This window comes from Poeciliopsis prolifica, unplaced genomic scaffold, assembly GCF_027474105.1.
Source record: "Poeciliopsis prolifica strain line A6 unplaced genomic scaffold, Auburn_PproV2 SCAFFOLD074, whole genome shotgun sequence".
Classification (NCBI taxonomy): Eukaryota; Metazoa; Chordata; class Actinopteri; order Cyprinodontiformes; family Poeciliidae; genus Poeciliopsis; species Poeciliopsis prolifica.
In genome coordinates, this window is record NW_026562449.1 from 1,540,052 (window position 1) to 1,552,421 (window position 12,370).

Here is a 12,370-nt window from a genome sequence, read left to right on the forward strand (position 1 = left end):
AAGACTGCAGTGCTCTCTCGGCTTTCAGCGCTGAGGAAAACGCCGGGCAGTCTGCGGCTGCAGCCCGGGCTCTGCTCTGCTCTCCCCCGCTCCGGACTGGCCTCTTGCTTTTCTCACCCGGTGCGTCACGCCTGCTTTTGGACTTTTATTTAAAAATGATCAATTGCAGCGGGATACTGTCACCACGCCACACACACACATGCGCGCGCGCGCACACACACACACACACACACACACACACACACATCTCCGAAAACCCGAGCTAATTTAATAATTAAAAGCTTAAATAATAATTATAATAATAATTCATTTAGATTTTTTTGTGTGCAAAGGTCAATATATTTACGGTTTAATGTATTCCTGTTAAAATAACATAAATTCAAATCAAATAAAAAGAGAGCACAAAAGACGCTTTTTGTATTTTGCTCTAAACCGCAACTGCACGAGATCTACTGCCACGATCCTTTGCAGATTTTCTGTCTTTTGTCCAAAGTTCATGTAATGTCGCCTTGACCAGCGGTGGGTTCCTTTAGTCTGACCTCTTCCCTGCCTCTTTGTGTGTTTGGTAGGAAGTCCTAAAGCTTTTCCACGTCGGCTGGCTTTAAAACGCACCGCAACAGCTCCAAAGCGATTTTTCTTTCTTTCTTTCTTGTTTTCTTTTCTTTCTTTCTTTTTTTTTTTTTTTTGAAATCTTGCTCGTACCGTTCCTGTTTGCGTGGATTTAGAGTCGGAGATTGTTGTTGGACGCAGGGGCCCTGAGTGGCTTCTCTGTTGACTTGGAATGTAAACACCCTGAGACGTGTGTTTATGGGCCGAAAATGTAAAAAACCTATAGACAAACGTCAGAGAGGAGAGTGGTGTGTGATTGATGCCCCCGCGGAGAAGGGCCATTGTTTCTCACAGCCTTAGGGCCCCGGAGAAAGAGGAGTGAGGAGCCCATTTTGCCTGCGTTCATCTCCACCACCAGCACCCCCCCAACTCCCCTCTCTCTGCTAACCCCTCCACCCCCACACACACACTTTTTTTTTAACCTTTTTATTTCTCCCAGCGCCGACCAGATATGCACCGCAGAGATAACGCCAGGCTCTCAAACAAAAAGGAAATTTAATAATTTAAGAGCGCTCTGAATTCGGGAAAAGACGCTCGGATGTATATTTATACGTTATACGTCAGGGTTTTACGCACAAGGCGCGCGCATTCATGAAAGCTGGTTCTGTTAGCACCAATGAACTGCGGACAAATTTATTCTTGAAATAAATAAATAAATAAATAAATAAATAAATAAATAAGTTAGGAAAAGTTAATGTGTGTGTGTGTGTGTGTGTGTGTGTGTGTGTGTGTGTGTGTGTGTGTGTGTGTGTGTGTGTGTGAGCCTCATGGAAGTTCATAAAAGCAGTCCTGGTCCACCAGAGCATTTGGTATTTTCTTTGTTCCTGTGAGGTAGAGGTGCGATCAGCATCTACAAAGTGTTGGATGGACGTGCCATGCATTGGAAGAGCTGATAGATGGAGGTTCGCTGCTGGGGACTCAGACTGCCTCTGTTCCTGTGGTCGCATCTCAGAGAGACTCACTTAACTAAAGGGTCTGTACGAGGGGCAGAGACAGGGATATATATATATATATATATATATATATATATATATATATATATATATATATATATATATATATATATATATATATATATATATGAATACTGTTGCTGTTCTCATCTTAATATGGTAATATTTTTCTTTAATATGACATGACTTCATATCGCCTGACTCAATCTGACATGAAAAAAAACCAAAACAAAAATGCCTGAAACTCAGTTTACATATAACCGCAATTCTGAGAGCGACAATCCGTTTTGGCGTGCAAACACAAAATCCAGAAGATTGCAGATTGTTTTGTTGTTTGTTTGTGTTTTTCTTGCTGTTTTTGCGCAAGATTCGGTCCAGTCCTTGTTGAGTCTGCGTGGACGAAACATTTTCCAAGCTACCAATCGACTAAAAGCCTCATCCAACCCGAACCAGGACTGACTGCTGCTGCTGCTGCAGCTGCTGCAGCTGCTGCTGCTGTGTGTGGATGAGTTGTTTGGTGCCTGGGCCAAACGTGCCGTTTTCTCTCCATTCTTTGCGCTCCTGTCTGTTTATTTTCCTTTTGTTCTGTCGTATGAGTGGAAGAATAGTAGTGTGTTTATGTGTGTGTGAGCCAGAGAGAGAGAGAGAGTGTGTGTGTGTGTGCCGTGTATGTTGTGCAGTGTAAAGCCAAGCGAGTCTGTTTCCATACGCACTGGTTACCTTCATGAAACACTCACCGTACAGACAGTCAGGTTAGAATATAATGCTGCTGTTTTAAAGATGTTTTTCCCCGTTGATGAATAATGCTTGTTTGTGTAAACTTCAACAGCGGCTGTCTCTCAGCCTTTCCTCCAGCGAAACATCACCGCCTGGCTCTGACTTGTCCTCTCTCTCTCTCTCTCTCTCTCTCTCTCTCTCTCTCTCTCTCTCTCTCTCTCTCTCTCTCTCTCTCTCTCTCTCTCTCTCTCTCTCTCCTTCTCTCTTTCCGCAGGACATGTCGGGGACTCCGTTTCTGCCGTGCACTGCGCTCCACACAGCGAAGGGAGCGCGAAGTTCATAAAAAGGGATTACTATCATATTTTCTTTTTTTCTTTCGGGGCTCTGGGTGCCTGAAACCTTCAGTGCCTCTGGATTTTTATTTTATTTTTATTTTTTTTGGAAATTTTTATTGTTTTTCTTATTTTTTATTTTTTTACTTTGGATTTTGTGGGAATTTATTCGCTTCTCATCGGGATGGAAAGCCGCGATTTCGCCCCGCCGCACCACCTCCTGACAGAGCGGAGCGCCCTGGTGCACAGCGCCGCTTCTCGGATCGCGCCGGGCGGCCACAGCTCCGTGCAGCACCCGGCGCACTTCCAGCCCGGGAAATACTACTCGTCCCACCTACCCATGGGTCCGCACTCAGGTCGGTGTTTCTAAACGCGCTTGTGTTTTTCTGTGTTTTATTATTATTATTATAGATTTTTTTTTCTGCTGTGTGAAAGTTTGATGCAATAGTTTTCTCAGCGCTTGCTGTTGCATAGCTTTAATGCTGACTTCAAAACAACTTTGAACTAAAATTCAGAACGGAAATGTGTGATTTCTCTGTGGTGATCAAAGGGAGAGAAGGAGAAGATTATTAGTCGACGGCAGCTCGGGAACAAACGCAGAAAGCTGCCCGTTTTTACACGAGACACAGCTTAACATTTACAACGTAGACTATTTTATTTAGGCTATTTTATTTACTTTGTACTTCAGTCTCAGAAGAATAAAAAAAATCGAGAATGATTTAGTCTCATGCAGTAAGAGACGAACAAACAACAGCGCGCTCTTGTCATACATTCATGCAGAACTCATCAGTTCATAATAAATAAACCATTCGGCTCATTTAATACAAAAACAACAATTTGTTATTAAGTTAAATTTTGTCGTTCGGAGGTGAAGGTTCGGGTCACATGCTCGTGTGTTCTGGTCCCAAACGGGGTGAAGAGGAGTTGTGTGTAATAATCCGCTCTCTATATTGAGCGGGGATGTGACGGGGTGCGAATGAGTTGACAGTGCATGCATTAGATTTAACAAGTAGCTTTGGTATCCTGCTTCAATAAGGGAGGAGTGTGTGTCTGCGTGTGTAGGTGTATGTGTGTGTGTGAGTGTGTGTGTGTGTGTGTGTGTGTGTGCACGGAGGCGGAAAAAGAGGGAGAAAGAGAATTATTGCTGAAATCTTTAATTGGATATAAAGACCTTGGAGTGACCGGATGAGTGGGATCCAGTAGTTCAGGCAGAACAATCTGCGGTCGTTATTTTGAAGTGGACCTGGTTCTTTGAGAGACACTGGTACCGAGAGTCCGGTGTGTCTGGTGTGTGTAGGACACACACACACACCGCCTCTGTCTTCACACACAACACTGTCCTTCACAAAGCAGACCTAGTACTGATATCACCGAAATTAAGAACTGTCCATATATATATATATATATATATATATATATATATATATATATATATATATATATATATATATATATATATTAGTTGTCCTGAAATTACTATCTAATGATCTAGGCACATGATCGAGTGATTTCAATTATATGTGCCTTGAGGCTTCATTCTAAAAATTGTGCATTCGTCTTCACAACATTTTATATTTCATACAGTCTATGTATAATATACAAAATATGAACTACCTACCAATATATCATACAACAAACAATATATTCTTTCTATATTTCTTTTATATAAAAATATAAGAAAATGGCTGGGATTTAAAAAAAATATCTATCTATCTATCTATCTATCTATCTATCTATCTATCTATCTATCTATCTATCTATCTATCTATCTATCTATCTATCTATCTATCTATCTATCTATCTATCTATCTATCTATCTATCTATCTATCTATCTATCTATCTATCTATCTATCTATATGTATGTATATATATATATATATATATATATATATATATATATATATATATATATATATATATATATATATATATGTACATATGTGTGTGTGTGTGTGTATGTGCGTGAGCCTGTGTGTGTTTATATTTATTCCACCTTCTATTGAAGCATTTTCTAATCTCCTACAAGTATAAATGTGTCAGGTGTCACCTCTCCTGCTGAGCAGCCTTTATATAAAGCTATAGACATTTCATGTTAATTTTAATTGCTAATCCGTGTAATGTAGAATATATAATTGTGGAGATTTTAATAATGATGGGGGGGTAAGGGACAGGGGGAATCATTGCTTTTGAAAGCATGCTCGGCAGGAAAAGGCATCTTGACTCAGATTCCCTGAATCTAAATGATTACTTTTAAACATACATGATGAAGTATTCTGTTGCCTATTTTTTTTCTATTTATTTTTTTCTGAAATTTGACGAAAATTGTTCAAGCAAAAGAAACGCTCCACGTCATTCTTGAATCAATCATTAACTCTCATTTGTCTTGCAAAACAATTGAAATGCCAATTTGACTGATATTGTTGCTTGCTGGCATTACAGCGCCCATTTTAAAATTGATTTGGTAATGTTAAAAGGTGGTGGGTTGGGGTAGGGGCAGGGGGGAGTAAGTATTGTAATTTAGGGTGATAATGCTATTGAAATATATTCAAGAAGGCCTCTCACTCCGTCTCAAGGTGCATGACACTGTATTGAGATTCCACATATTCAGACTCTCCATGCATGTCCCTTATGGGGTTCTGACTGACATGATGGGCATGGAGGATTGTTGTTTAGGGGTGGGGGAGCTGGATACATGTGTGTACGTGTGTGTTTGGTTTGAGGTTAGGATGAGATGGGGTGGGGGGGTTACCTTTGTCCTCACCCCCCTTAGAGACTCGGAGAGCTGTACGCCTGGCCCTAGGCCTCGGCACAGGGGGTAGATATGATGTGGAGTTGGGCGTAGAAGAGCAGGAGGAGGAATGGGGGAGCTCAGGAGGTGGCAGGGTTGTTTCAGATTTTTGTAAAAAAGACACACACATCCACATCTCACCAGACTCGCTGTGTCGCTTACAAAAATTCAAAGGAAAAAATTTAATACAATAAAAAATAGACTCTCCAGATCTGCTTTTTTTTCACATCCCAGAGAACCTGCAATCCATCAATTTGCTGAAGCCTCTCATTTAGATCAGCATGGTGTCTGCTTGAATATGGTTTCTCTTGACAAAGTGGTGGAATGACAGACGCATACCAGTGCCATAAGACTCAGCCCCACAATGATATTACGCAGGCGTTCAGATTACTGATAGGAGCGCTGGGAAAGCCTTTGTGTCTGTCCGTCCGTCTGTCTGCCTCCCCCTCTCCTCTCCGTCTTTACCCTGTTGGCTTTTATTCACTTCTCCCTTTTTCTTCTTTTTCTTCCCTGCTCTGTGATGTTAGCCCCTGGCAGCAGTCACCTCACTGTGTGTGTTTATGTGTGTGTGTGAGATTAGGGTTAGGTTTAGCCTGAAGTAGCACAGGTGTGCAGTATTGTGGAGGGAGTGGCAGTGCTTGTCATTGAACAGGTGTGTTACTTCCCAGACAGCAGACGGTTTTTGTTTACATGGTTGTGCGTGTGTGTGTGTGTGTGTGTGTGTGTGGGACCTCGTATTGGAGTTTATGTTAGTGTCATGCTACACAAACACTCATTCTCAACTCTGTAGGGTTCATATTCTCAGTTCCTCCTTATGTTGTCAGAGTAGATAACCTCCCATTTGATTGTGTCTTGCCTCTCTCTTGCTCTGATTCCCTTCATGTTGAGTCTTGTTAGCCAAACTCCAGATCCTGCGCTGAATATCTGCGCCCCTATCCGCTCATCATAATCATGCCTGGAAAAAATAATCTTGTGGGCTCTTGGAAGTTTCTTGACTTTGATCGTAACACCAGCATGTGCAACACACACCCCTTCATTACTTCCTCTTTGTACGTGCTTGCTGTTTTTGTGCATGGAATTTGGGGAGTCTCGGTCAATGCGTGTCATTGTGTTAAGCCAGAAAAGCGATGAGATGACGAGCAACGCAGAAACGGGGGGATGGGGTGTAAGTGGGTGGGAAGGAGATGGTTTGAATCTTTCCACCTGGTTGGTAATCCAGTCAGATTACCACTGCCTGACAGCACCCAGTAGCCGTCTTCCCCCGACTCCCCGGGCCAGCGTATCCTACGCCTCTTAAGAGTCTGAGTGAGTGAAAGCAAGAGAGGAGACGCCTGCCTGTTTGTGTGTGAGTGTGTGTTTCTGTATGATTGGAACACAGAGAGCTGAGTCAGTAGTCGTTGGTGGATAAATCCCAGTCATAAGAATTATCCACCCTTGCTCCCAAACCCCTACCCATCCTACTCTGGGTACAAGGGGGCACATCTCGGGTGCAGTGTGCCAGACGACCCCCTGCCTGGAGGAGACAGCTGGTGAGGGCTGTGGCCAGCCGAGCCAAGGCTGGAGGGAGAAGAGTGTAAACTGTCAGCTTGGTTTGATTCAAAAGGGAGAAAAAAAATTGATTATGACCCAAATTTAATCAATACTGTGTCATGGTCAACTGGACTGTGCTACAAGGAAGAAATTAAAGTAGACAATGGTTTAGAAAAAAAATAGCAATTTTCAAAAATGGGTATTTAAATAAAAATTGTACGGGGCTGCTTGGTACAACATTTAGTATGAGGAATATTTGTCAAGTGTCATGTATTGTATTCGGTTAATTTGTGGATTTTTATCTTTCTTGACAACAATACTTGATTTGTATCATAGTGCTGGAGATGCTATAGCACACTGTGTTTGTGGAAACACCAGGATGATGCAAATGAAAAAGAAGAGTGAAATCAATGTGGCAACATTCAAAAATGTGGCAATTGTGTGTTTTCTGCCAACAAAGTTTCTTCAGTGTCTGCAGTTTGAAGTCGTGATACCTGACAAAGTGCTGGGTATGGCCCGTGTTTTCTCCAGCGGTTTGGGGCAAGCATAATTCTGCCCTTCCCTCACCTGCTGCTGAGCACTGATAGAGTTCGCAAACTGCTAAAATTGTCTGCTTGGAAATATTTTTGGTCATAAAAAAAACAAATAAATCTGTAAAGCAGCTGGCTGCAGGCTTGCTACGCGATCTCAACTTATAACCCAGCTAATATCAGCGTGTCATGCCAATTTGTAAAGAGCGGTGACAAAACCTCACAGCAGTAGTAAAAATTGGAGGTTCACAATAAATCTTCCCAAATTTTCTTCATTTTAGGAGATCGGTGATGGGCCGATCTTATCTGCCTCAGCAAAGGTCTAAAAATCAACCACTGTCCTCTACTGCCCCGTAGTGTGAGAGGTCTGACTGACAGACTGTCCCAGTGGGACCTAGGCTGCTTGGATGCGAGCTCCTAAATCCAATACAACAATGGAAAAAACAAATCAGATTTAAAAAAGAAAAGGTCCAGCATTGTCAGGAAATTGTCCGGTGAAGCTACAGAAAAATCATTTCCATTTCAAATTCCACTTTATGCAAATGCATTAAAAAGGTTCTTGAGTGTATCACTACAACTAATCATGCTGACCTGAGAATAAGAGACTGGAGCCACCTGAGGGCTGGTATCAGTGCAGAGATAAAGAAAAAGTGTAAGTGTATTATGGAGGCTTTGACGGTGGAGTTTGGGGTGTAGGGTGGGGGACACTCACGTTTGCTCCAAAGAGCAAGTGTCTGTGACGGAAAGACTTTTGTCTCGTCTCCAGCTCCCTTCCAAGTGGAGAACAGCTGCTTATTGTTGGTAGCAGTGATTTGAAAGGGAATGGGGCGCGTTTGGTTGCGACATCTCTGGGGTGTGAACACACACCGCCATCTGATGACTTGGCATGTAAGAGGAAAGCGCCAGACTTCCTGTGTCCATGTGGTCGCCTCTTTCCCTCTCGCTCTTCTTCTTGTTTTTCTTCTTCTTCTCCTCCCTGTTCTTCTTTCCCTTTCTGGCCAGACTTTCCTCCTTGCTCCTCCCTCCTCCTCCCCCTTCTGCTTTTCTCTTTCACTTCCCCTTCACCAGGGCATTCGCTCCTCTCAGCTCTTCGAGTGGTGCTCCAGCCCTCCTCCTCTTTCTCTTCCTTCTTCTCCTCAGAGCCATGTTCCTCCCTGCTCGCCTCTGCTCTCTTCTCCCTTTTCAATCGATCCCCACACCTCTTATATCCATCTCCCGTCTCCGTCTGCCTCCCTCTGCAACCTTTCTCCTTCCTTGTGTTGTTAGCAGGCCTGCATCTCTCAGCACTTCTCTCATTTCTGTCTCAGTTTCGGTCTGCTTCCCCCCCTTCTTCCACACTGCCTTGTTTGTTTCTCCCTTCTCCTTTTCTCTCCCCACCACACGGCCGGTTGTTAACGGGCCGTCCCGGGGCAGCTCGGCCCGCGGCCAGCTCACTAAATCAGAAACGTTTGGAGGATTTGGCAACAGGGAGTGAGAGCTCAGCGAGGCGCCTTTGAAGTCAGCGGAATGAGAGGAAAAATGATGTTTTAAACACAAGGCTAAAACAGCTTCTTGCTCTGTCGGAAGAGGTGCCGCTTGCATTCATTTGCAAATACAGGACCTTGCAAAGTATTTATACCCAATAGAAATGTTGACATTCAGTGGATTTTAATAGAATTTTATGAAAGACCAATACAAAGATCTGCATAATCATGAAATTGTAGGAATATTCAAAGTTGGGTATCAACAATTTTTATAAATATAACGTTGGAAAGTCTTGTCATGCCTTTCGATCTAGCCCGCTTTACTTTGACACCACTAAAGGCCCCCATGGTTCAGTTTGTATTCGCACGTATCTTTCACACGCAGTGCCAGACCATATCTGGACACACCTTCATTTCAGTATACATCACACCACATAGGATTCTTCATAGGATCAAGAAAGTGATGGACAACCCTGACCATCCTCTTCACAAGACTGTCTTGGGAAGGCAGAGCATCTTCTGTCAGAGTCTTCTTTAATTTAGTGCAGTACAGCCGTCATGATCTTCAATAACTCTTTGAAGAATCTAAATCAATGAGTTACAATAATATCTAATGTCCCTTTGGGATTAATAAAGTATTTTTGAATTTTAATTTTAATAAAGGTAACACCTTTCTATGGACAGCCTCCTCTGTTGATGAACTTTGCAGTTTTCGTTCATAAAACTTCAGCCATTTGTCAGTCTTTCTAGATAGCCACACCAACAAACGTCTGACCAATCGCACAACACTTCACTCAGAGTTCTGTTGAAACAATTCAGCCTGGTGTCAAGAAGGAGAGGAGGCAATATTTGTCACACGACTACAATTTCAACGCCTTCGTTGAAGTACTGGAAAGCCTTAAATCAAATCTGGCCGTCTTAGAAGTTACCTAGATAGAAAAGTCCATCTGCATGTAAGTTAATCAAAGCAGAGATTCCTTGGTTTCTAGCATCATGGAAAAAAAGCAGACAAGGTGGGGAAACAAACATCTAAATGGACATACATGGAACATCTCTATTAGCACAATGCATCCATTATTGAACATACACTGACCAATCAACACATGGAGATCCACTTTAACTGACAGTTCATACAAGGGGAGCATTAATCAGACGTCAAAGAGGTGCATGGTAGCTAAAGGCACATACATTCCAGCTCTACCTTCCAGCAGAACAAGTCTTCATACAGTCAGAACTATAAAAGAACCTTTTAGGTCAATGCATGCTCAGGTGTTAGAATGGCTTTTGAAAGTCCAACTGATTCTTGGGTTTGCAAGACTTCAAAATGGTAATAAAACATACAGCAGATGCTCTTCGTCCATTCTGACTCAACTGGAGGTGTGAAGAATGAGAAAATAAAACTTAACTCTAAATGTGTAAAGTCAGTAGAGACAGTAAAACCCCCAGCAGCCAAAGGTGGTTCTGTAGTCTTGAAACAAATACAGGCCACAAAAATCCATGTAGCATTATCCTTCCCTACTTTGTACCACTCCGTCACAGTGGTACAAACATCAATGGATTTCCTGATGAAATCCATTGATGTTTCCAATTTTAAGGTCACAAAATTTGAAAAACTGGACGTCAATACTTTTACAAGGCGCAGCTTTCAGCCAAAGACAGGAATGCATGAAGAAAACCTTGCATGATGCCTGAAATGGAACTTTAACACAAGCTTTAATTGCCTGTTTTTCATGACGTTGCTCCTGTTCAGAGGGGCCAAGGCAATTCCGTATTGACGCAGAGTCGCATCACAGACTTGCAGGTCCACAAGCCTCTAAGCGACATGGCCGCAACCGCTGCAACCCCCTTATCACAACCAACACCTGAGCCGGGCCTGCGCCGCCACAGGTCACGTTTGCGCCTGACTCAGCTGACCTGCTTGACTCAACGCGGCGCTTCGTTCTCAGCTGCCGTGTTTTTTTTTCTTTTTTCTTCTCCATTCCAGTCATTTCAACCCCGTTCGCCTCATTCACATTGTAATAGGCTCCATTCAGGCCAGTCTATGTCCAGTTTGTTTTGCTGTCAGGCGTTTAAGATGGATGCATAGAGGTGGGAGTGGAGGCGGGGGGGTTGCAGGTTCATCTGGAGGTGAGGTTAAAGGATGCAGAGTTGTCGAACGGCCCATTGAACGCAGCACCCTTTGCTTTTCATGAGCCACACTGCTGCTGCTGCTGCTGCTGCAAGCTTGGATTGAACAGATTTAGCATTTGGTGTGAAAGACAGCTAATGTGCTCTAAATGGGAAATAGGTACATATCGGTGTGTGTTTCTACGTGTGTGGGTGTGAAGGAGTAAAGAAAGAGAGAGAAGCAGCTGTGTGGAACAGCATGGATCGTTACACAGTGACTCACATGAAAGCATTAAGTATATTCAGGAACCTTTTGTTGAATATACATGGAGTTGTGTGCAGCTGTGTGTGTCTGACTCGGTTTGCGTGCGTGTGTGTGTGTGTGTGAATGAGCGAACCCTCTCCCAAACTCTTGCCCGAGCTGAGGGTTGTGAGAAGAGAAACAAGAAAAGAGGGCAAGAAAGTCTTAAAAAAACCCAGATCCGTCATCAGTCATTCATGGCTAATCAGTCTCATGGGACACACACACGGTGCATACACACACATAGAGACACACGCATACACGGAGAACTGAGGTCCTAATCCTACTGGGACTGCTCGTGCCTCAGTGTGTGCCTGTCTAAATTCTGGATCCAGGCTGATTAGAAGCTGTCTCTCTCTCTCTCTCTTTCTCTCTCTCTGTCTCTCTCTCTCTCTCCTCCTACCTCCAACTCTGCATCTTTGATTGCTGGTAAAGTGTCTTGTCTTCCCCTCTCTGTTTTTCTGACGAGTCTTTTTAATAACCACCTACTGTCTCTTCAGCCCGTATTTGATGTGTGTTTTGGTGAGATTTGGAATGCATGTGTGCATGCATAATCCAGGGACCTCGTTTGTGTGACGCTGTACTATTTTTTAAAGGTTTTTTTTTATTTTATTTTATTTGCCAGAGCGTGCTACGCGCTCCTACCTGTTCCTGCTTCGTCAGTAGCATTGCCTGTGTTTTTATCGTGTTTCCTCACTTATGTCAGTGCTGTCGTTTTTCAAGTAAAATAAGCTACACTGCAAAAAACCAGTAGAATAAAATGCACAAAGTGTCGTGATAATTTTGCTCATATGATTTGTTTTGTCAGAAAGTCAGAAAAAAAAGGAACTTTTTTGTCATAAAGCTGTAAAACTTCACAAAAACAGTAAAAAAAAGCTTAATGAATCTGTTCTAGATTGATGGCACAATAAACGTTTACCATGGAAACTGTACAGTTGTTTGAATTTAGTTCTTATAAAATATTAATTTTACATTAGTTAATATATTTAATTCAAATGTTCATAGTATTGATGACCAGCGTCATCCAGATGAAAAGCAAT

The 12,370-nt window shown here is 42.7% G+C and overlaps 1 protein-coding gene across 6 annotated transcripts in view; it reads left to right on the plus strand.

Moving 5' to 3' along the window:
• The window catches only part of bahcc1b (BAH domain and coiled-coil containing 1b), a 79,412-nt gene that overhangs the window by 12,890 nt on the left and 54,152 nt on the right, over window positions 1–12,370 (plus strand). For 4 of the 6 annotated variants that reach the window (XM_055021103.1, XM_055021104.1, XM_055021102.1 and 1 more), the window contains exon 2: window positions 2,554–2,967. In XM_055021103.1, the coding sequence (XP_054877078.1) occupies window positions 2,796–2,967 (172 nt within the window). In that variant the 5' untranslated portion in view covers window positions 2,554–2,795. Of the gene's footprint in view, window positions 1–1,389; window positions 1,583–2,120; window positions 2,315–2,553; window positions 2,968–12,370 lie in introns of those variants that run through there. The other 2 variants (XM_055021105.1, XM_055021106.1) reach the window with 2 other exon arrangements.